Genomic DNA, 25,497 nt, shown 5'->3' with positions numbered 1-25,497 from the left:
TGAAATATAATTATAGTTATGAAGGGTCTGGGTGACAAAATGTTGGGGTCGATAACATCAAGTTTGGAGTACTTGCAGACTCACTTGTTCAGCCAATCTCGGACGTTTTGTTTAGTTTGATCGACTGCTTGTCTTTTATTTAGAGTAATACTTTGACGGTTTGCGAAATGAAAAATAGTCGATGTAACAGTGAACCGTTCAAATCATATTTATTTACCGTATTTACTCACAAACTCCGCAATTCAGCTAGATCCTTTTCCTCCACCTTCATGCAAAGAATAACCATCCTTCCAATTAAGTGGCACAGATCTTGAATTTCCAACTATGAAACACTACATATGACACCATTAATGCACTCCTGTGTAGGAATTGACACAGCAAAACTAGGTTGTATGTTTATCATGTCCCATTATCACATTGATGCATTAAATCCCATTATAATACAGTTGATTTGTTCGAATAGTAAAGTTCAATTCAAACCATGGAAAAACCGCCAACAATTTAAATTTTTGATTTCGTGCTTTGTACGTGATAAGTACTAATGTGAATAAAGTGGGTGATAATTTTTAAGAATTGAATGTGGGAATACTCTGTTACTGTACTATAAGCTTTTAATTAAGGTGACAAAATGGAATGTGGTCATAGATATTTGAGCAGCATATGGCAGGTTTGAATAAACTGCTACTCAAAATCTAAAGGTAGATGCAAATATCTGCTATTATACATCTAAACAAAAGTCCCAAACCAACCCCAGGCCCATCGGTGATGTTTCAGACTACAAATCTACCGATATATTCACACCTCTGAAATATTATATTGTCATATTTCATAAATACAGAATACTACGCCTGACACACAAGTCTGACAAAACACTCCACACTGTTTCATGAAACTTAAAAAAATAAATAAATAAATATAACTGCAGATGAAAACAACCCTGTGAATGAATTGCATTGTTAGTTTAATAACAAACTAAATCACATAACATTAAAAAAGTATGAAATTATTACTATTAATGAGAGTAAGGAATGTTTGAATAAATTTTACACTTTGCAGGATCAAAGCATTATGAGGTATTTATATAACAAACATCAAACGATCAACTTGTACTAGCAAAACTTGGTTCTAAAAATATAAACATTTGAAAATGTTCTACGGAAACAAAAGTTAAAGCACACAGTGAACGTTAAAGTATTTACATGAAAATATGATATAAAGACTTTTGGAATGTAAAAAGTTTGAACAATTTTGTTGAATAGAAAGTTTGTTTTAGTACTTTAAAGGCACACAATTTTGGTTAGCTACCCTTGCAAAATATAGCACTTGTGTTATAGATTAAAATATCTATTTGAAATATCTATAAATAAACAATCTTTTAATTCAACTGAGTTGTTAAGAAGAGCAGCAATGCACATTTCAGAAAAGATTATTTTTTGCTTTTTCTAGAAAATTTTAAATTAAAAATGACCTTTTTGTTGACTTTTGAGGTCACACTGAGCAAATAAGTTAGAATACACAGCATTTAAATAAAACTGTCATTCTTAAGAGAAACCGATTGTATACCAGCCTTAAAGCATCATTAAATTTCTGAGACACATTAATTTCTTTTCATATGGCTACACTGAAAACTTGAGACTTGCTACTCAACAAAAATCATCATTACAAAGACAAGTAGTTATTAATCCAATGTACATTCCTGAAAACATTAATTTGTGAAAACAAACAGAAAGAATAATGATTTATTTTTTGGGGGTCTAACTAGTTACCCCAAAAGCCTCTGGCAGACTTGGTATCTTTTCAATATATTGCATGTTGTAGTCAGGAAAGTACTTTCCATGAAATTGGATTTTGTTTTCACAAATCGTTTTGGCACAAGTATTAAACATATTTTTTGCAATATACCACAAAGTAATAACAGCAGAATACATATATCATGTGTTCATGTATGACTTAATACACACACTTTATACAAAGTAATAACAGCAGAAAACATATCATGTGTTCATATATGACATAATACACAGACTTTATCCAAAGTACTAAAATGAATGAAGTACTAAATACCAGAGTAACAAAAGGAGCACATTAGTCTAGCTGTCACCGTACTTGGTCTGTGACAAACGGTGAGTTGCTGGTCTATTTGTAATTGATCATGACTACAGGATCAGAAGTTGACTGGCTACATCCTGTGTCATGACTACAGGATCAGAAGTTGAGTGGCTAGATCCTGTGCCATGACTATAGGATCATAAGTTGAGTGGCTAGATCCTGTGTCATGACTACAGGATCAGAAGTTGGGTGACTACATCCTGTGTCATGACTACAGGATCAGAAGTTGGGTGACTACATCCTGTACAATGACTACAGGATCAGAAGTTGACTGGCTACATCCTGTGTCATGACTACAGGATCAGAAGTTGAGTGGCTACATCCTTTGCCATGACTACAGGATCAGAAGTTGAGTGAATACATCCTGTACAATGACTACAGGATCAGAAGTTGGGTGGCTACATCCTGTGACATGACTACAGGATCAGAAGTTGGGTGGCTACATCCTGTGCCATGACTACAGGATCTGCTTTTGAGTTGTTGATCCATGTCATCTGTCACAACAGCAGGATCAAAAGCTGACTTTTTCATCTATTTGTCGTCTGTCAATGGCTTCAGTCCATGTCGTATAAGGGCTGTGTTCTGTGAAAAGCAGAAACAATAGTAACAAAATATGGACATTTATCATTCTTGAAAATTTTCAATCGGAATTTCAAGTTGCAGTTCAGATAGCTATGGCAGGTATGAATCATTCTAATTGGCTGATATTGTTGCTAGAATTGCTCCAAGTTCTACTGTATGCTAGTCCATCAAATATTATGCTAATATGTTTCCCAAACCAACTACCAGGAATAATAATTCCACTTACTACTTTTTGACAAAAAGCCCTCTTAGCCGCATTTTGTAGAGTTTCTTTCTCTTCTTCTGAATTTACAAGCTCCTGTCCAATCAGGATGGACGATACCATCGAACTACCGTATGACTCCTTGGCGACCTTTTGATATTGTTTGAAGTGACCGGTCACTTTCATCAGGTCTGTGTGTACCTGAAAGGATAGATTAAAGCTAGGTTGTTAAACATCATTCACATAAAACACCTAAATCACAAACATATGTTAATGAGATGATAGAAAATCAACAGGGAAAAGAAACGACCACTTTATATCAGAAAGGAACATCAGTATTGCCCCCCCCCTCCCCCCCAAACAAGCCAGAAATAACCTGTATTCACAAATAAACAGTGTTAATAATGTTTATGACCATTTATACCACCCATAAATATGTTAGGTATGACCATGTGTACCGCCCATAAATATGCTAGATTATAACAGAATGATCCCTTCTGTTAACATTTACTGTCAACAATCATTCCAACAAAGAGAGCTCATTTCTAACATTATCACAACTTCACAAGTAAACAAAATTTGTAGTGACCGGTCACTTTCATCAGGTGTGTGTGTACCTGAAAGGATAGATGCCAATTGCAAAGCAAGGTTGTTAAACATCATTCACATAAAACACCAAATCACCAATGTGATGAATACAGATTATGTATGTGTGAATACAGATTATGTATGAAGGGGCCGGTGACAGCTGGATTAGTTAGGTGTACAGAAACGGAAAGATGGCCGGGCAGTAAGGAGAGGAAACATGAGCAACAAGGTGGAGATGAGAGGAGCGTGAAGGGGCAGACAAGGGTCTTGTAGAGGGGGTTAATACTTACAGGTAAAGGTAATACATCCTGGTATTCAAAGTGACCATCGAAAAGCTCTACGGCAACTGACGGATGATCTTTGAACTCTAAGATGGACTTTTTCTTTAGATTTTCTTCGATGACTTTCGAGCTTTCCTCTGTGAGAAGTTTCGTTAGAAACGGCTGAAGACATAAAAGGAGAAATGCCAAAAAGATGAGATGGACGTTTAGATTTAAGAAAAGCTTGCAAGTACGAAGCCACGAGTATGAGTACAGAAACAATGTACTTGAGCATGAGTACACTGAGTACCACAAGTGACACAGCTGTGCTTCTCTCTACAAGAGTAGGGGAGTTTTTAATCGTACAGACAATAAACATTCCCAAACATATCAAAGATCCTTTACCTTCTCCTTAGTTTCTTGGAAGAGTGGCAAAAAGTGAGCTCCTTGAAAGAGTGAACTTTGCCTGAAGAGAGGAACGACAGTCCATCCTAAATTAGATATCGTCTCCATCTTAAAGGGCCGATTCCAAGCTTTTCCGCCTGCAGGAGGTCTCTCCACCGTTACTCCTAGAACTTCTAAAAGTAGGCAAGAGTTCTCATCTTGCATGGGATGAAGAACCTACATAAATGTTTAAGCAACAGTTACTATCCAAAGAAAGAACATCATAATAATCTTTTTTTCTTTTTCAATGTATTTCATTAATATATTATTATTATATATCTCAATTGGATCAAAGTAGATTCATGTGTCATTGTACTTTTCCTATGCTTGAGCTGCATTACAGTGTATCACAGCTGGTATACTACCATAATATCACCATCATAACTCAGGGGCATAGCGAGGAATTTGCCAAGGGAGGGGCGAAAACGTAGCAGCTGTAGCAAACTATCTAAGCGTAGTGCCACCATGTGTTGGCGCGAAACGTACAAGAACATTTTGGCCGAAAATGCCTCCCAGATCACTGGAAATGGCACTTTCCAGGCCTTGTTAGTTGCATCTAAGCATTTTATATTTTGAAAATACTAGCCATATCATAATTAAATATGCTCAAGGGGGGCGGCTGAACCTTTGCCCCACTCCCCTTGGCTACGCGCCTGGCATAACTTTAGGTGAGATACTGAGGAAAATACCAGCTGTCTTGATTGCTGTAATACAGAAAGGATGATAGCTTGGACCAGGAAATGTAAGGGAAGGGAGAAAGGGGAGGGGGGGAGGCAGATTGCTTACATCATTCATTCATACCAGCTTTCATTATATCTGAAATAATTTATTTAACTGACAGATGGAGTAAGAAGAAGATCATTTAATAGAACAGTAGTATGATTATATTCTTGATATGTTTACTTCTCGCACTGATCAAAGGGTTTTGTTTACCTTTGGTTGGTCTATCCACTTTGGAGCAGAAACCAAACTGTCTAATTGAGAGGTAGCTACCAGTACTCTGGTATCAGTCACAGCAGGACCGTTTCGCTCTGACTGGCTTTTCATGCCCTCTACTAGTGAGATCATAACGCCATGGTACATATTCTTACCTGCAGGTGATAGAAAACAATATCATTAAAATATACTATTTATGATGAAAAGATCAAAGGCTAAATTTGTTATTTTATTAACAAATGTATTTCTGTTGTTGCACCTCTCTCTCTTGAATCTTATTACCACTTCACTTACTGGTGTTACTTTTCAATAAATTGGTCATTTTACAGGGAAGACTTGGTTACCGGAAGGCAAGATATCATAGAGACTGTGTCTTTTGGGGGGAGGGGGGGGGAAGTGGGGGGTATAAGCAGACAAGACCACGGTGTAAACAAAAAACAGTTTAGAAGATACAGAATAGACAACATGATTTTCAGAGGGGATTTGGAAGCCAAGTTGCAAGACAACTACTATAACACTACTATAATTCTCCTGATTTTATTACTCTATCCCTCTCTGTTCCCTTTTTCAGCTGTTTCTCATATCTTTCGAAAGAAGTAGATCTACTGGTGCTTTAACAATGCAAGGAACCAAGAAATTTGCACATATGCAACCTAAACACCTCAGTCCATAAAGAGATATCTGTGGTTGCCAACAACAACCTGTTACAACACCATGTACCTTTAAGCCCCCAGGCTCCTTGAACTTTGACCTTAAGTCCAATCTCGGGGTCATATCTAAAGAAATGCGTCGGGTGCATCTGTTTGGGTTTTCTATTGAGCAGACTTGCCTTCCACTCCAATCGTTTCAGAATCCAAGCTGTGAGTTCAGGATTTGCCGGATCTGACAACAAGCCAAAACAAATAATAAAAATGTGAAACAATCCGGACTTAAATTCAGCCTTAATTTCAAATGTAATATATCAAGAAATGAAAGAAACATTTATAGGCATTGAAGACTTGCCCCGAACCGCGTGCAGCGCTCTGAAAAAGTTAACTTTCCGTTGCTTGCAAGTGAAGTTTTCTTCTTGTTGCTACAAAATGCAGACAGTAATGAAACGTGATACCTTGTTTTTTATCTAGACCTGAGATGTCCATCGCTGCTATGTACACTGTGCTGTGGGTATTGACCGTAGCTGTATGTACTGACTGTACACTAGTGTCTAATTACCGACGGTAGCAAGTTGCTGTGTTTTTTTTTTCTGGGATCAATGGTGGTGTCTTACACTTCTGTTACACCTCATTTGAAACTAGGTCAGAATACCGGCATCAGATGTTTCTTTGTGCGCGAGTCTTCACACCCTTTAAGTGACAATCTGTGTTGACAGGGCTGTTGAAGAGGTTGCAGTACATGTAGCATCAACAAGTTCCTCTTATGTTTTCTCTCTAAATTTTTAACTGCCCGCTAACACAAATGTTTCATGAAAGAGATAAGTTTGTCCATACAGAACACTTTACATCCAAGGTATTCTATCAATCCATTCACCTGTTCACTGAGGCACCTTTGGGAGTAGCACCAATGACCTCAGCCCCACCATGGGGCTTAGGAACAAAAATATTTGTTTTCCGACAGCTTATAAAGGCCTCTTTTCCCAAACCCTGAGGATGATGGGTTTACGCAATAAAACATGGCAATGTACATCATGTGATAAAGATTTAACTGAAAGGACAAGAATCACTCGATTTCTTACCATCATCAAGACCCGCCTCTTCTGTCCTTAATGTAAGAGCAACTTCTCGTTCTGTCCTCCGCTTGGGTCCTTCATGAATCTCTTCACTTTCCTTTACAGTCGTGTGTTCAGACTTGTTGAGGGCAGTGTAACTTGACAGCTTAAATGGAGGTCTATCGACAATTGTCTTTTTAATCAATAAAAAAAAAAAAAATTATTAGTCAGGAAAGATGTCCAAGACATGGAAATTCCCCCAAAAAATGAAAACTTGCACAAAATTAACAAAATGGTAGTCTTTTGGGAAATAGAAAAACCGAATAATATTCTCAAGACAAGCTGAATTATCTTACGATTCTAAGATAGGAAGGACTGAATATGACGTAAATATAACTTTCTCGATCTAGATACTATTCACACGTGAAAATCAATAAACATAAACTGATATTGTTTATTTGGGTAAATATTAAGATAATAAAAACCAGGGGAAATTAAATCTCTCGTTACCTCTGACCTTGGTAGTACTCTAAACAACAGCCAGCATCCTGGTACTTTGGGAAGTTTATGGAAATCCTCTTCAATTGGTGATAACTTATTATCTGGTAAACCTTGTCTTAAAATCAACTTGAAAGCCCCAACTTTTAGTTTTGGCTTTACAAAAAAAGATAAAAAGAAGAAGTAAAAGAGAAGAAGAAGACACTACACATGGCTGCCTTTTAGCTTTCATGTTTAGAATTATAAAATGTTCATATTAAAGATTAACCATTATGTTTCATCTATCAATCTTATTCATGTAGTTATAATGATTATTAATCCCTCTTTTGTTCAAACACAATGTCCATAGCAATAATTAACCACTGATTGTCAATCTAAACAGTATTACTTTATCAAAGTCCTGGTTGTTAAATCACTTAACTTGCTCTACATAATGTTAATTATGTTAATGTTAATTATATGATAGGTGAAGTACTACATACCTGGGTAGTATTTATGTCTCTGTACAAGTTCCATGCACAGCTACCAACTACAACTACCTCTCTCGTTAGCGCATTGACTGTGTAAACTCTTAAGATGATGAGGTTTGTCTTTTGAAGCTGTTGAGATGTATATCTGTAGGTATAGGTCGGGCACTTAGCATCACAGTCCAAGTCTGGGGGAGCCAAGAGGTCAGGCATGGTAAGAGTGGGGGTCAAAACACGACCTGTGACCTATGGAGCGACACCAAAGAAAAGTAGGTCATTGTTTTTGTGTGAGGTGCACACATGTAGGTCATTTAATGTAAGTCTGTAAATTGATTAGTTTTATGTGACACTGGGAGGGGAATATGGGGCTGGGACAAGTGGCAGGAAATGGAGGGGGGCGGGGAATGAAAGGGGAAGGAAGAGGTGAAGAGGAAGGGTGAATCATGATGATGCCCATGCACTGAAAACTGCAAAGTAAATCAAGAACAGAAATCTGACAGGGAATTGATGACTGAATCTAGAGAAAGCATTGAAATTATCGGATAACCCACGATTAGAGTCGGTGATCTCCGATTCACAATTCCTGTTCTCTTCCAATGGGAGCATCAAACTCTTATGCTGAGGGTTCTGGTTTGAGCCTCATTCTAACCAATAATTCAGGGGGGTGGGGGAGAGGGTGGGATTATCAAAAAATGAAGGATAATTTGAATTTTTGTGTTGGTATTCTTCAGTTTAACATCATGTATATTATTGTCAGGAAACTAGTACTCTGGTACTTTCAGAGCTGGTCTGAATCAATAACAAATGTAATTGTTACGTCACAGCATGATACAAATATAAAGGATTCAACATATATCCTCTACAGTCTACTACTTTGGGGTGTATGTATCTATGGTAACTTGACATTAACATGATCATTGGTATGAATATTTAAACATAACTTAGCAAATCAGATAACAGCCTTCAGACAAATAATCAGAACACTTTAATACTTAATTGATTCCCAGACAACAGATAATATTAAGGGATGTTATGGTTTAGACTAAACCATGAAAATAATTCAGGAATGTAATGTCTTCTCTCTCTTCCCTCCCCCTTGCTCCCCACCCCTCAATAATATGAAGAAAAAAAACATTGGAATGAACAAAAATATTGATACATATTAACTTCAAATTTATCATAATTAAATACGAAAAAAAAGGTGGAAGTTTGGGAAAATGAACAATGTTGTTTTTTTTATAATTATTTTGCTGTTCATTTTTCTTTCATTACCTTTGTTATAGTAGCATGATCTGGGAGAGTGACGATACCATCGATGTACAGATCAAAGCCCTCCTCAGGTGAGGGGGATGTCACGACTGGTTCAGGTTCCTCTGTTATGACTGGAACGATGGGTAATTCATTGACAGGTGTCTCACTGGGCGATGGTAGCTGGACAGCCCTATCGAGACTGCAAAAAGAATACATTATCAGTTTAATTCATACATTATGAAAAACAGCTAAAAAAACCCACCCCAAACAACATTACCTTCAAATATTCATGGAATAACTTTTGTTTCCATACATGAAGTTTGACAGCCACTCAGCTGCTGATGATCATATGAATATATTTTTCATGGACACTCTGATGTTTTCATACAAGCCATAATTTTTTGTTGTATTTTACAGGTCCAACCTTAACCAACAAAATAAAAACCATTTTTGTCAAAGCAGACATCAGTCTTTCCTTACCGTTTTTTGACTTGGCGATTGAGTGCCGGTACATCAGACAGGTCATTCTCTTGAATAACATGATTGTAAGCTCTTTGAATGTCAGCCGTAAATAATATGGATGGCTCATCTAGAAGTACCTGGAATCAAAATAAATTGAAGCATCTCAGAGAATATAATTGAAAGGTAATAATTCCAAAGACTTGAGGAAAGATGATTTTGTTTTGCCTAACACACTCTCATCAGCAGATGTAACAAGGCCTAGCCTACTTTTCATATAAGATTCTACACAAAGGTTGTACTTTTCTTTCAGTCATTAAGATTCAATTCTAACAGTAGTATCTAACTTTGTGACTTATAATAAATGCTTCATAACACTTTTATAAAACAATGGACCAATTAAACATGAACAAATCTAGTGATTCTGACACAAACAGCATAATTAAGTATAGTTTAGTTAGTTTAGTAGTTTAGTTAGCCTGCCACAGTAGCTAGCAAATGAAATGCTTTCCCCTTTATTTTTAAAGTCAATTAGAAAGTTTAGGTTATGATTTATCCACTTGACATTAACTTCATAAAATCGGCTCTGAAGTTAATTTTTTCTCCTTGTTTTTCTTGCTCTCTCTATTTCCCCCTAGTTGAGGATGTTTACCTATAACTGTGACCAATTTTTTTTTAAATTTCTCTACTTTTATTCTTCCTCCATGGCTTTACTCCTCCACAAGTTAACTTTGTCATTATATCATTGCTATGTTCATGGGAAATATATTACTCTGCAATCTACAGTGAAAATACATGAAATGTAATGATTTACCTTCATGAGGGTCTGATAGTCCTTGGTTTCTTCCAAGAGCTTCTGCCTTAGAAGCAGAATGAGACACAGGCAGATATCTTCAAATACTCCAGAAGCCCAACTCGAAAGAAACAGCTGGTCCCACACAAACATGACGGCCGGTCTAGATAACACATTAACAAATACCTGGTGAAAGAAAAGACCAGACTGGTCAAACATTTGTCTTGTTATCTTGTCCATCATTGCAATTTCAAACGGAGAAATTAATTCCTAGATGCTTTAGAAGAGGTCACGGCAGAGCGAGAAATGAACTATCACAAGGGCACTAACAGTACCTCAAAGTCATTTTATTTTTCCTTTGTTCTTTAACAATGAAATTCGAAATTAATAAAAACATGATTTGGTCGAGTTAATAGTATTATGATGCAAAGAATTAACATTTACTGTAGAGCCCTGGAAGGAGAAACACATTGCTTCAATTAAGCCTTGAAGGAACATTCCAGATAAATGAGCATGTTTTAAAGGTAAATATCATGCATACGAGAATACAGAAATCGAGCATTGCGAGCACACAAATTTTACTTTCTTATTCACTTTGATATTTGAATACTAAAATACCATCTATTCATCGTTTCAAAATGACAAATAAACATTACATTCTACATCTACTATACACTGCATCATTCTATGGGAATATACAAACATCATCATCATCATTGATGCGACGACTAAAATAAGATTCCAGAGGACTTAACATTACATATTTACCTTTTCTATCCATGTGGACAGTAGAACTGACAAAGTATCACTTCCACTCGTCTGGTTAAAGGACTCATCTTTCGTCTGCCAAGATTTTCAAATAAAGGGAGAGAGTGAAAAATAAAGAAGATTCTTTTGCAAGGAATGACTATCAGAATTTTAAAAATCATGCAAATCAGTACAACAGTAAAGGCCGAACTTTACTAGGAGCAGTATGTTGTTCTCTTTGACAATCATGGCAGAGAGGGTGGGGGAAGGGGAGGGGAGGGAAGGGGGGGGGGTTGAAGGGTGATTTCAACATTCTGTATCACAATGAAGAATAAATGTTTCAGTACCATTATTAGGCTGTTTCTATCTGTCTATCTGTCTGTCTGTCTATCTATCTGTCTATCTATCTATCTCAATCAGAGCATACATACCTTGATCAGTTCTTGCATGCTGTTAATCTCTGCACAATCCTTCATATGCTGGTAAAGGGGCTCATCTGTAACTTGCAACTGATCCAGTACATTTGTTATGATTCTCTCAGATCTTTCCCGAGTGTGGATTAAGTGAATCTGCAGTAGGTTCAGACTTATCGTTAAGGACAGCGGAATATCATCTACAAGCCAGACCAAACACAACAAAAATAATTAGTTTCCATACTGTAGGTTATTTGTTGTAGAGTAGTTAGAATTTAAACGTTACTTATTTAGTGATGATATTTAGATCTGCTGATTTCCTAAAATGAAAGTAGATGAAAAGAGAAGGTAACATAAAAAAAAAAAATGAATAAAAAAATAACGAGAAATACTTGCAAAGTGCTTAAACCTTGAATTGCTTATATTTCACCTAGATCCCTATGAAGAGTTTTACAAATATTGGAAAGCTATTGAGGTGAGAAGAGTGCAGTAGTAGTGGGCAGAAAAGACCTTCCATGTTACATTTAGATTGGTTGTTTTACAGATCACAGAGATTTTGATCTCATCAAGTAAAAGAATAAAAGTTCTAAAGAGAAAGTATCTTTGTCCAAGTAATTACCGTCTGATGGTTTTACAAGTCCAATGTAAAGAGGAAATAAAAGTAAAACACTGATTGGTTCAGAGTGGCCATAGCACACATCATGAATATTCATAGCCTCTTCAATAACCGATTCCACATCGCTATTTGCCAGAGACCGGAGACATGGCGTAGATTTGAATTTCTGAAAAAGAAAAAATCAAATCCAAAGCTCAATTTGATGTCCGGGATTAAATTGAACAATTACATTTCCAAACTTTTACAAAATAAATTTCTGGCACTGGATGGTTACAAACAATTCTGATGTGATGTAGTTTGAATAAACCAGACTCTAATGGTTTTGGTATGCATTCATGTTTCAATCTCCAAAAACATTCAGTTACAAGCAGTGCGTATGCTTAGTCATTATTCAAGGTCAAAGGTCAAGTTAAATGTCAGAGTCGGCTCAAGAGATGCAAACTGACACAAAGATTTGTTCATTGTTGTAAGGAATTAACAAAGAGGATTAGCTACTGAGCTTCTCTCTTCAGTGAGAGATCAGTATTTGTTTGCAACCCAATCCCCATATTTTGTACATTCAGAGAGATTGAGCCAATCTCACTGAAGCTTTAAGGCATAAGTGAGTTTTTTCAGGTCTCACCAACAATTTCATTGGTAGGATACCCAAATCCTAATGCTTTATACTTGTATACATATACCATTGTGCTGAATGGTGCCTCACTCATAACTTTGTTAAATGACATTGTATTTTAAAGTACAATGTATTTTGTAATACCTTGAATCATGATTGACAAATAGAAAGCTCATTCTATTATGAAAGTATAAGTCAACAGGATTCTAACCATATTTTGAAACTTTAGTCACTTTAGTCTGTAACATGTCAGTACTTAATGTTATCAAAAGTGCATCAACCTCAAACTTGCTATGTGAGGATGCAAAGGCTCAAATTATTTCCCTGTATGAGTTAGCTATGAGGTCATTTTTCATGAGGCTTGTAAATAAATTTGAACAAGTTCTTGGTCAAAGCTACGAGTTCACTGTTACATTGCACTACATGCCCTCTACATGCCCAAGAAAGGCTTTCAAAAATACTTTCTAAATAATTCTCAAATGTTTGTAACTTAATTATCTAGCAATTTCTGAACTGACCTCTTTGACCATTTGCTGGATCAGGGAGTTAGCAGGTGCAGAACTAACAGAATTAATATTCATCTGGGCTTTCCTCCTCAATAAATTCCCATGAAATTCCTCTTCTAAGGTTGAGTAACTGATTCAGGCAAAGAAGATACAGAAAGAATAAAGGAAATGACAAGAAAAGAAATTATTAATGATGGGAAAGAATCAGAGTTTTAATATTGTTTACAGGTAAACAGCATTGAAGGTAGCCTCCACCCCCCCCCCCCCCCCCAAAGTAATAAACCCTTCAAACACACTTTGATATTTAAAAAAATAAGAGTAGCAAAGATTATGAGGTACATATTATTTACCGTTTTGGTTTTGCAAAGGTAAAAAAAAACCTTTGTGACATATCCAGTGAAAGGAGGGGTTATAGTAGAAACAGGGTGCAATGTTTTGGTATGCAAATAACAATGAGGCATGTGAGGTAAGTTAGGCGGGAAAGCGGCAGTGTATTTGACTAATGGTGAGTTAGGTAAAGTGTAAGAAACAAAGTATTTTCACTTCACCGATAATAGTGTTTAAACTTTCGGGTGATAACTTTGTCAAGGGTTAAGCATAATATATGGAATGATGGATTGTGGAAATGGTATATTGTATACTTGTATTGTGTTACTTATGCCACCCACATTGTTTGGATATGGTGAGGTATTTAGAACAAGATTAGTTATGATTCAATTGAGTTATTGCAGGGTGTTTTTACTGGTGTTGCCTAGCCAATTTTATTTATTCTTTGGCGAGGGGTCTCCTTTCCAACCCAGAGCCACGGTGCTCCATTGCGGCAGACTGTGTTGTTTGGCCAGTGAGGCCTGTATGTCATTGTATTTAAAAGAGTGGGCTCTGTGATGTGTCATTCATTATCTCCAGAACTGTATATAGTGTATATACTGAACCGGGAAACAAGAGAAAACAAACTTTTGGAAACCCTCTCCGTGAGTTTTATTTCTGTCATACTCACCCCACCGAATACCGACAATAGACCTGGGAAAATTCAGTGCAGCCTCTGGGCACCTTGCGACAACCTTTAATATAATTTTCTTGGCTTCCGATAAAAAGCATAGCAGTATAGCTAGATTCTGTGACATTCAAAATCTTAAAAATCACCCTCAATAGAATAGAAAAAAAATTGTATTTTACCTGGAACTCAGCACCTTAATTATTCCTTACCTCCAATTCTTGATTTTCTTCTTTTCTGAAACAATCACCCACAGCCAGATCTTTCTCCTTAGTGCTGGTGAAAGCTGATGACCTTTCAACTTTGTACAGACTGTTTCAAACATATTCGGCCGTCTGTCCAGAATGTGAGCGACTGCCTCTCCTAGAACATTACTCTTGGTCATCTCTTGGCTAAAGGTCTCCCTCCCCAACCATCCATCCCTCGACTCGCTTCGCTCTTGCTGCTCATATGAACACTGGTCAGTGGTGCCTCTTCTCTGTAGTGTCTCATTCAAAGACTTTTCTAACAAACTTCGCAAGAAGTCTTTGAAGTCTTTAAGAATCTTTGACTCTCGGCTGTTTTTGTCTAAATGGCTGTCTTCCAGTGCCTCTGTTAGTTTTGTCTTCAGGTAGTTTTTCATTTCCCTAGCACTCTCTCCATCTGATTTGAGCTTTGGGTAAATTAAGCATTCTGTAAATATAATCTATGAATAGAATTGGCTTCTATATAGAACACTGCTTACATAAAGGCCTACTGAATTATGGATAGAAAATTGACAAAATATTGCACGGCCAAAACCAACCTTGAATGGCCATTTATGCTACCTTTTTTCCTATTGGGTTAAAACAGAAAATAGATCCTGCCTCCTGAATTAAAAAAAAAAATTGCCATATTTTAATACTGTACCTTTCAGAGTCGAACATAAAAATTATTAATAAATCCTGATTTTGTAAAATATTGGCTATACTTAGATACAAATTCTTCAAATTTATTATGAGGAAAGGTAAATAACCAACATAACATAACATAACATCACATCATCAAAGAAAATGATAAGAAATGTTGACATTCATCATCTAACTTTGATCAGTTTAAAAAAAAAAGAATAAACTATAAAACAGCCAAAATCAACATTTAACAGCCAATTATGTTGGTTTTTCTTTTCTTTGTATAAAATGATAATAAGATCCTGAATCTATATTACTTGCATTACTTTTAAGACAATTCCCACATCATCAAAATTATTATAAGAAAAGGTTCAGTTGATACCCAACATAATATCATCATAGAGATATCTAGCTAACTATGATGGGATTGTCCCAGTAATAATTACCTGCGTATCAAACACTATCTTACAAGTGTCCATATGCCTCTCAAAGAACGTCCTCCCGAGAAGATCAAAGAGAGACGACTTTTGACTACTTGAGAAGGAATCAAAGTCTTGGTGTATGAGACGAGCCAATGCCTTACAGAGGACATTGTATAGCTGATGTGTATGAAGAGAAATGGAAAATATAAAACTATGTAAACACATAAAGAATGCATGTATATATATAAATATATTGATATATATGTATATTTTTGTAACTGATGGGCTCTTGATTAAGACACCGACTCAAATCAGTTCTCTCTGAAACAAATCACAGCCGACCAAATGAAAAGAACTGTTGGAAATTCATAGCTGCATAGTTCACTGTTTCAAGCCACCTACAGTACTGTAAATCTGTCAGTAGGCCAATTGGAAGAGGAGGGGGCAAACCAAAATGACAGCTACATTTTGGAAGCACAGAATGTATTTGATGCAAGGTACAGGGTGATGCTAGTACAATGAGGCGGGGTTCAAGGGGGTTGGAGGGGTTCAAGGGGGTGGGAGGGGTTCAAGGGGGTGGGAGGGTTTCAAGGGGTGGGAGGGGTTCAAGGGGGTGGGAAGGTTCAAGGGGGTGGGAGGTGTTCAAGGGGGTGGGAGGGGCTCAAGTGGGTGGGAGGGGTTCAAGGGATGTGTGGGTACTCTGTTTTCAAAACTTATGTCAGCCAAATTTTTTAGGTGTACCTTTCATAATAACAATTTTTTGCTTTTTCTGCATGGTAAAATAAATTTGGATAGGAGGGACACCTGAGGAGGGGGTGCATGGAACAGTTCTTTGCTGGGTGAGGCACATGGCAAAGCCATGCACTGTCTGCCTCACTAAGTTGCATAGTTGGAAGTGTCCATAATTGATTGACATAGCCTAACCTTCGATTCAGACAGTGTCAGACACTATTTCAGGTAATATGTTGCTAATTCATTGATTGATTAATCATCTCAAAGATAAATATCAGACACCTTTACTCTGTTAGTTGCATACTAATTTGGAGAGTTGAATTTTATAACAGAGCTTTCACAAACCTCTTTCCAGGGTGCATTTTGCAGAAAAGATTGTTGCTGTGGTAAGTCAATCCAATGCTCAAAATTACTTTGATTTCTTGCCATGGAACCAATCACACTGCAAACCTTGAAACTTGGGCTGCTAGGTGGAAAGTTATGTACCATAACTTAGTTCATTGTATGGAAGCAAAGTGGTCTTTCTGTTGCCTCAGGCTCTAACAGTGGACATCCCTGGATTTCTGGAAGTATGCAACATGAATGGATATCAAGATGTGATTGTGAAAATTACTTAAAGCATATTCACAAATGAAGTCAGGATTGAAATGCACTTGATTAATTATAACTAAGTTGGCCCTGTCTAGGTGCCAAATTTAATTGTACATTATTTCCACATTTAATTTAGTGATAGCCTAAATTTTGATTTAGGGATAAGCATTACACTAGGCCTTAATCTAAGTTACGCCTAGCGCCCTAATAAATAATACTAGGCCTAGGCCCCTACTACTAATCAGCCTAAAGGAAATCGAAAGGCCCTCCCAACGTGTGCCAATGAATGAGTAGACTTTGCCTACTTGGCGTAGGCCTACGTTGGAAGCGCATGTTTGCTAAATAGTCAAAATGATCTAAGTTTGCCTAACGTTAGGACTCCTAACTGTTCCAAATTGTTTGGCCTAAACATAAAATGTTCTGCCGACGAAAGATGGTCCAGTTCACTAATATGTCTTGTTGTGAACTCACGTAAGTTAGAGCCGTCGAGGGCTGACATTTATAATACACATGACCAATTGTGCGTCGAACGTTGCCTTGGTTATCGACAGCAACTTCGACAAATCCTAGGTCGGTCTCATATTGTCTGCCTGTACTGAATGCTTACCCGTACCTGCGCAGCTTACCCATTTATTTGTTATCACAGCATAGGTTTGTTATTAATGTTGAATTTACCTGGCGCCCCCGATTTTTACATGTCGGTAAATTTCTGTGTTGCTGTCACTGTCAGCTGCAGCAAGGATGTGTCAATCGCTATTTTTTGTCATCATGATATGGTCACTTCAAATTACTTGAAGACTGCGTTGCTAATAAGATGTTCTTGTTCTTGTTTATAGAAAGTGTATTGGATTTCATATCCAACACATGTTACGCAGTCAACTATTTCTGACTTTCACCTAAACACTTCCAGTATTGGTATCATGTGTATTTGACATTGCTTCGCGTATGGCTAGGCTATTAATAACAAGTCCTATAGTACAGACGACTACAGTGGAAAAAACAGCACGGTATACACTGCATGTTTTCCAATGTTGTGGGATTAACGTGAAACCGACAGGGGTGTATTTACTATTTGTCATTTCCTTAAAATAATTCGATTTTCCGTCGCAAAGAGTATGTTTTCGAAGTATCAAAGATGATAACATAGTTGTATCAATGCCAATATGGAGGCAGTGGTTGAAGATCCGCTTGTGCATGTGGAACAAGTCTTCCAGGTAGGCCTGTCCTTATACTAAGTTAGTGCTAACCTTACATTTACTATACAAGTCACAATTATTATTATGACACACTAACTTACTAAATTAGGCCCAAGTTAGAGCCTGTATTTACTAATAACAACCTAACGTTGGCTAGGCTAGTAAAGTTACGCTAGACTAGCGCTGTGATTGGTGAAATTAGTCCTAGGTTTAGACCGGCCATAACCAGTACAGGTTTTAGAAAGTAGCATTTAATGTAGGCTAGTACAAGTAGTAGTAGGCCTCATTCTAGGTCGTGGCTATTCTTACAACTAGGCCTAGTCGTAACAATTATTTAATAACTATTCTTACAACATCGGCGAATTCAAGTGCAGTAAAGTAAATAAAGCAACTGCGCATGTAGTCGGGGTAACCCTAAACCTAACCCTAAACACTAACCTAACCTTAACCCTAACCGGAAATTATTGTTATTTCTAGTCGTAAAAAATAGTACTCGTAGTCGTAAAAATAGCCATGTTAAAGCAACTGCGCATGCGTATTTATAAATTATTCTTACGACTAGTCGTAAGAATAGCCACTTTGTTCATTCTATGGCGGAATGAGCACATTTTCTATGGCGGAATGTACCGATGGCGTAATGACATGGCCCCTTTCTTACTACTTTTTAATAATTGTTATTCGTCCAAGTGAGGCACGATGCCAGTGGAAGTATTAATTTTATCATTCTTGTATTTTGTAATCTAGTTGTACAATTGATTTTTGTTGTTTTATTAATTTAGGATATTTTCAATCTAGACATGTGTCTGGGCTATTTCAGTCTACTCATGTGGTGCTTATTTGGACCACCTTTCCTTTGATTCTATTTCACCCACAGCAGACTCACACATTAGTAGTATTGTGGATGGAATGTGATAAATTTTAATAATTCTCACACCTTGAAATTAGATGTTAAGGTGGTGTTTGACAATATTAGAAATGCACTCATATCTTCAACTTCTGTCTTTTCTACTGATTGCACATCACCACACTGTAAAATCTGCATTAATCCTTCATGTTGGATTTCAGTAAAAATTGCAAACATATCCAGCATCATAACACTCAATATAGCACCCAAAATAATAATTTTTTTGCAGATGCTAATGAAGTTGATTTTAAAGCAAATTATGGTCAAAAATAATTGTTAATGAAAACATGATTTAGTTTTCAACATCCTTTTTATCAGAGTGAAATAGCAAACTGAGAACAATTGTTCACCAAATACAATTTAACAGCCAAAAAACAACATTAAATAACCCAATGAGAGGGTTTTATCTCCATCATGCTGCGAGTTTTATGACTCACTGAAGTGTCTGATGCAGTTTATAGACCCTTTGTATAACTAGGCATTTTCATCAAGGTATGAAATGAGATGAGATGGTATTTAATGGCATAAATTAATTTTAGCAGCACTAATTTAAGTATTGAACTGAAATGGTGAGGTGGACTTAAGCCACCTGGAAGTCCAATACCCTCATCCTACCCTAGTCCTATTATCAAGTTGAGTTATTTACCTAAAAGTACCATTTCGAAAAGTACCGTTCAATGGTCGTTTCACCTCCCAACTAACAAACAAGGATCAAGAAAATGCTTTGTAGCGTCGCCAACATTTAGCAGTCAAAAATCATTGCCGATATTTGTATAAAAAAGTGGAAGAATCTAGAATGAATAATAATGTCACCAATTTGCAAGTAAGTACCATTAATCATAAAAGATTCTCAAATGTGAAGGCAGGGGGGGGGGAACCTCCTCCCAGTAGGCCCCTGACCCAGGCCACAACATTCACCACTGGAGGGTCACCAAGGTGATCCTGGTGAAAATTGGGAGCTTTAAACAAGAAAGTTTGGCCTACAGCAGTGGGTTCTAAAGAATGTAGACTATTTGCTTTGAAACAATACTTAATAGCAATATTGTCATTAAAATTCCATTATCTATAAGACAATAAGTTATACATACAATAAGTAAACATATTTAAACAGACAGTAAGATACAATAAGAAGATATGAGTGTAGTACACTAGTAGTGTACGTATATATCTGATGCTGTAACATGCTGTACCAGCCGTCCCTTAAAGTTCCTCAACAAGAGCATGATATTGTACAGTGTATATACTAGTCTAACAATATCAATAAGATAAGTACTTGGTACAATCTCCAGTACCCTATAAATGATTTGAAGTCAATGATCAAACAGTTGAAGAGTTCTTAACATTTTAACAATGGATGCATAGTAAATTATTCACTGCGATTAATGTTTTAAATAGCATAATTCTATCATACTCTGGTATGTAGGATAATGTGTAAATTTGAATGAAATTTCAAAAGTCAAGTTACATTTCAGTTGTAAATTGTACTGATCATCAATGTACCATCCAACATATGTGTGTTCTTTGTTAAAATTGAGCGGGTTTCAAAGCTATGCTTTGTCCATGAGTTTCAGTCGTTGAAAAAAATAAAGCATGCCTGGATGAGTAACAATGGATATTGAAACTTGTAATCCTTATGAATGGTATGTGGAAATGTCTGCTTAGGTGTCAGTAGGAAATGCCATTGTTTGTACAAATACTGTACATTTATGTATGGGGATTCAAGCAAAACTATGAATTTTACATATGTTACTAATGTGAGTAATTTCATATGCTAACTTGATTCATTTTAAGGGTGTTCAGGACACTAATTATTGATGTCATTGAAATTGTCAAACTGATTTATACCATATTTAGTATCATCTACTTTTGACAGAACAGTTCTAAACAATTGTTTTGACACTTATTAAGATAAAGATGAAAGCAGAGCAACATTAGCAATATCTTGGGATAGGTCTTCTGTGTCCATCTCTCTCACCTGTCTCCTCTTAACAAATGCACTTTTGTATCTGGATAAGATTTTTCCCTACAGATGCCATTAAATTGGTAACTTTTAGCTCTGCAGCCCAAATGACTGAGGACTACCACATTCCTTCATCTGATCAATGAAGTACTTGAGTAGCACATGAGAAGGACCTGAATAATACATCAGTAACACCTAAAAATGTGTTGGCCACCAAAATTTATCAAACTTTACACTCAAGGTTGATGTTGATCAAACTATGATAGCCTACTGGGTTGTTTTCACCTGATGAACCTTAATATTTTAATCCTCTTTTACTTGTCTCGATTCGATGTACGTGTTGCAGGATGTATAGCCTTAAAGAGATGAGTAACAGTTCAACATAGCGCCCCCTCTGACCCACTTGTGGGTCAAAAGTCCACTTTCTCTTCCTTCCCAGTCTGCCGTTCTAAATATTGACTTATTTATTTTCTTTCTACCAAAACTTTATCCCTCATACAAGTTTACTTAGTGTACAGTACAGACAGTACAGTTAATACAGTAGTGTACAAAAAGAAAATTGGAATTGTTCGAAACGTGTTAACATTTCTTCATGACTGGAAACAAATTGAATCAGTGTATTACTTTATCAATAGCTACAAGTACGTAGTGAATTCCATTGTAATTGGGTTTCAGTATCGGTGTACATAGTATGGGAGATCCATCAAGATCAATGCAAGATAAAACAAAGCACATTTCATTTCAAACTTTTGATGCATTTACTTCACGCTTGCACATACAGTAACGCATCTTCTCCATTCAGTAATACTATCACATGTAGCCTATGGGAGGTACTGAACAGTAACCTGGCTCTAAACTTGGGGTCATACTCATGTGGGGTTGGACAACCGATTTTATTTATTTTTTCCCCGTCACCTTGTCGGAGTCTGAAAATCCTATGGCCGTAAGTAAGTACTGTACTCAAACCCCAAAATTTGTGCTGGCCTAGCCACACACAATACAGTGTTGAGTGATCTGTTTACCATCAGATACTCCCATGGTGTCATTTGTTATCAAAATCAACCCTTTTGGTTAAAAATCTGATGTTATTTCTTATATATCAGCAAAATTAAAAGTATGTTCAGCAAGTTTCATTTTGAATAGTCAGTATCGTGTTTATGGTATGAATGGTATGTGCAGTATAATAATTTTGCTGACTCAAAATTTTTAAGATTTGTTTCTGACTAATACTAGTATAGTGTTTGGAATGCAGTTTTAATGCAATTTGCAATTTGAGGTGGTGATATGATACAAAACAAAACTATAAATACCTTATTCCACTGCCCCTTAAGAATGGGGAAATATTTTGATTTTAAAGCCCAGATGGAAAACAGTAACTTTTGCTTTTCACACATAACACTGTTTGCACAGAGTGGTAGCACACCGATAGCAATAAATGTGTTACAGGTTTTCAGCTTGTTGATGAAAGTTTTGTTTAGTTTGAGTGACATTACATAAATCTTATCATTATTTATTTGTCCCTGATATTGTATATTGTATCCTGTCGTTAGAAACACTGAAATAAAATGCAAGCAACAAACACATATTAGGAAAAAACAACTGTTAATTTTTAGTTTGCTAATTTTAAACAAAATTGTAAATAGGAAACTGACACAATCTTTGTGAGTCTTTTACTATAACTTTTGTCACAAATAATTGTTTTTTACCGAGCAGTTTTGTTAATCTCTTTTCAGCTATCATCATTTGGCATCAAGCCAGAGCAGGTGACTTTCCCTCGGGCCACTATGTCTTCCCACCGCTGGCTCTGTTGCCGACACACCAGCAAGAAGAAGAAAAGGGACAACTGTGTGACGGTCATCAACTTGACCAGTCGTACACCAAGACCCAAAACATGGCCATGCACAGCGGACTCTGCTATAATGAACCCCAGGAAGCCATGGCTTGCCCTAAAACGTAAGCATTGACTTCGCTCCTCTCATGTACTGGTCTCCAGTCTGCTTTTATGCACTTTTCCCATCTACCTTAACACCAAGTACTGAATCAATTGGAACATTTTAATACTGTGCCCCCTCAATCTCCGGTAGAGGACACACATGTACAGATATAGCAAAGGAAGAAACCAACACTCCCCTTCTGTCCTTGCCCTCCAATCTCTATCCCCCCACTCCCACCCCACCTCCTGCCAAACTGAAAGTTAAAAAACAAACTAAAATATTAGTGAAGGTTAGATTGCTATGTCCCCCCACCCACCTCTTGCCAAACTGTAAGTCAAAACAAACAAACTGCAGTATTAATGAAGGTTAGATTGCTGTGTATCCCCTCCCCCACCCCCTGCCAACCAGTGAGATAAAACAAACTACAGTATTAATGAAGGTTAGATTGCTATGTACCCCCTCCCCCACCCCCTGCCAAACTGTAAGTTAAAACAAAATGTAGTATTAGTGAAGTTGAGTGCTATGCCCTCACTCTCCCCTCCCACCTCCTGCCAAAATGTATTACTGTAAGTCAAAACAAACTACAGTGTTAGTGAAGTTAAAAAGATTGGTTCGAATGGTATGATGAAAATATTTCACACAAAGTTAGCATCACTGTGATGTATTTTTTCTTCCTAAGGTACAGTAACGTTATCTTGTACCAGAGGAAAAACTGAAATTCACAGATGTTTGTAACATTCTTCAGCTTGAGACAGTGAAGCTGTTATCATCATGGTTCAAATATTTTGCTGAAACAGTCTTTGCGCTTGGTAGACACCATCTGTTATTTTCATCAAACCCACCGAAGGTCTCAATACGAAATAACGATCTATGCTAGAAATGTACGCTTAATGCAAGACGACCATTCCCCAAAATTTTCAGAGAATGAGGAATAATCATTGATATCACTGGATTCTAAAAGTCCTTGCAAGCTGAAGACATTTCAATTAAATTGAAATTCACAATCACGACTCTAAAGTCTTGAAAACATGATTACCTCAAAGATTTATGCACTGTATTGCAACATTGGTGCTTTGAGCAAGCATATATATATAAAGTACTAAAATGATTGTGTAAAGTTGCTTTAAATCTCAATGTGGACTTCCTGCTTTAACAGAAAAAGGAACTTAAAATAAATCTGTGAATAGTCAAGAGAATTTCAAATGTTGTCTCTGAAAATGTACGATACTTGACTGTATGATCCTTGATCAATTGTTTGTTTTGTGAACACAAAATGAATAATTAAGCTGAAAAGTAATCAGCATGGCTCAAGGCTATTGTTGGCTTGAAGTGCCACTACCCTGGGATCTACTCAAGGTTAGTATTTCTCTTCAAGTTCCTGCAGTCTTTGCATCAATGTTGTAGATCTAAAATATTCATTCTTTGCATCACAAATTAGTTTCACGTTTGATATGGGTGTTGACATGTCACTATACCGACTGGACTGGAAACTGCGCAGCATCACTGGAACAATAAATTGCAGCGACATCTTGCCATGCTTTTATCCAGATATTTGAAGCAGCATATTGGATTGATTTTGGTACCCTTTTTCTATCACATGCGAACATCAATTCCATGAAGTAACTTGAAAGTGGAAACACAGCTCATCAACTGAACATTATTACCCTGACGACCGACAGTTAAGTTTCCATTTCAAATAATGAAAATGAAATACAAAAACAAGTGGTGAAGTACTGGTTTGCCTGCTCAAAACAAATCTGTTGCGATTTGAAGAGAGTCAACAAGTATTCACTTCATAATGTTTCAGGAGGTTAATAGTCCTGGAAGGGCTCTATTTGAATAATTGTGCAGCATTACCTCTTTTGATGCGTGGAGAGTTTTAGTTTAAAAAGTGGGCTCTCAAATGCAATCAACAGCCATTATATTCTCTGCTTAAAGCAGAGTTCTGATATGGCTGTCATGACATACTGTACTGTAGATCTAATGCTTCAGAAGTTCAGTATATACTGACTAGTATACTGTATAGTATTTTGACTAGTGTACTGACTACATTATAGTACATTGACTAGTATATTGACTACATTATAGTATATTGACTAGTATACTGACTACATAATAGTTTATTGACTAGTATACTGACTACATTATAGTTTATTGACTATTATACTGACTACATAATTAGTTTATTGACTATGATACTGACTACATTATAGTATATTGACTAATGTACTGTGGATTTTACTTGTTCTCCTACCTGTCTCCAAACTGCATGAAGCTATATGACTGGAAACATTTGAGCACTTTGCCTCCAACATCTGGAACACCCCCCCACACTTCCCCCCCCTTTGGTATCTACCATTTATAAAATGAAGTTACTTAAGCAAGTGAAACTCAACTGTACAATGCACTTGGACTTGACTTACTGTGCAGTGCAATGAATCCAACTGATCAATGCATGTGAATCCTATTTAATTGTATGTTAAGTCCACTGATCATCGTATGTGAAATGTGAATGCTCTTGATCAGTATGTTAATCCTTCTGAACAAAGTGTGTGAATCCTGAACTGATCAATGTGTGTGAATCCTATCGATGTGAATGCTATTGATCAGCAGAACTGATCAAGGTATGTGAATCTTGCTAATCAGTATAGGTGAATCCTAATACCGATCAGCATATATATGTTAATTCTATTGCTCAATATACGAATA

At 36.7% G+C, this 25,497-nt stretch overlaps 2 protein-coding genes across 5 annotated transcripts in view; one reads left to right on the top strand and one right to left on the bottom strand.

Moving 5' to 3' along the window:
* Positions 1-193: 193 nt before the first annotated feature.
* Positions 194-17,608, bottom strand: LOC139981445 (uncharacterized). 4 transcript variants are annotated; one of them, XM_071993834.1, is made up of 20 exons: positions 17,470-17,608; positions 16,549-16,766; positions 15,496-15,648; positions 14,393-14,832; positions 13,199-13,316; positions 12,071-12,233; positions 11,470-11,651; positions 11,060-11,134; positions 10,313-10,477; positions 9,520-9,638; positions 9,061-9,238; positions 7,804-8,034; positions 7,334-7,477; positions 6,851-7,016; positions 5,842-6,003; positions 5,119-5,276; positions 4,147-4,362; positions 3,772-3,924; positions 2,918-3,094; positions 194-2,691 (listed from the first exon to the last, which is right to left on the bottom strand). In XM_071993834.1, the coding sequence occupies exons 2-20, from the start codon at positions 16,690-16,692 to the stop codon at positions 2,641-2,643; spliced, it is 3,195 nt and encodes a 1,064-aa protein (XP_071849935.1). In that variant the 5' UTR covers positions 16,693-16,766; positions 17,470-17,608; the 3' UTR covers positions 194-2,640. The 4 variants fall into 4 exon arrangements, with proteins under 4 accessions (XP_071849935.1, XP_071849933.1, XP_071849936.1 ...); XM_071993832.1 differs by lacking the exon at positions 17,470-17,608 and adding an exon at positions 17,266-17,423; XM_071993835.1 differs by lacking the exon at positions 17,470-17,608 and adding an exon at positions 17,266-17,423 and having other exon boundaries at positions 9,061-9,229.
* A 141-nt stretch (positions 17,609-17,749) lies between these two features.
* The window catches only part of LOC139981448 (clathrin heavy chain 2-like), a 38,293-nt gene continuing 30,545 nt past the window's right edge, over positions 17,750-25,497 (top strand). The window contains exons 1-2 of the mRNA XM_071993841.1: positions 17,750-18,008; positions 22,588-22,807. Of these exons, the coding sequence (XP_071849942.1) occupies positions 17,958-18,008; positions 22,588-22,807 (271 nt within the window). The 5' untranslated portion in view covers positions 17,750-17,957. The remainder of the gene's footprint in view (positions 18,009-22,587; positions 22,808-25,497) is intronic.

Source organism: Apostichopus japonicus, chromosome 15 (assembly GCF_037975245.1).
Source record: "Apostichopus japonicus isolate 1M-3 chromosome 15, ASM3797524v1, whole genome shotgun sequence".
NCBI lineage: Eukaryota > Metazoa > Echinodermata > Holothuroidea > Aspidochirotida > Stichopodidae > Apostichopus > Apostichopus japonicus.
The sequence above is the reverse complement of the archived record's forward strand: the minus strand, read 5'-3'. Positions and strand labels throughout refer to the sequence as shown.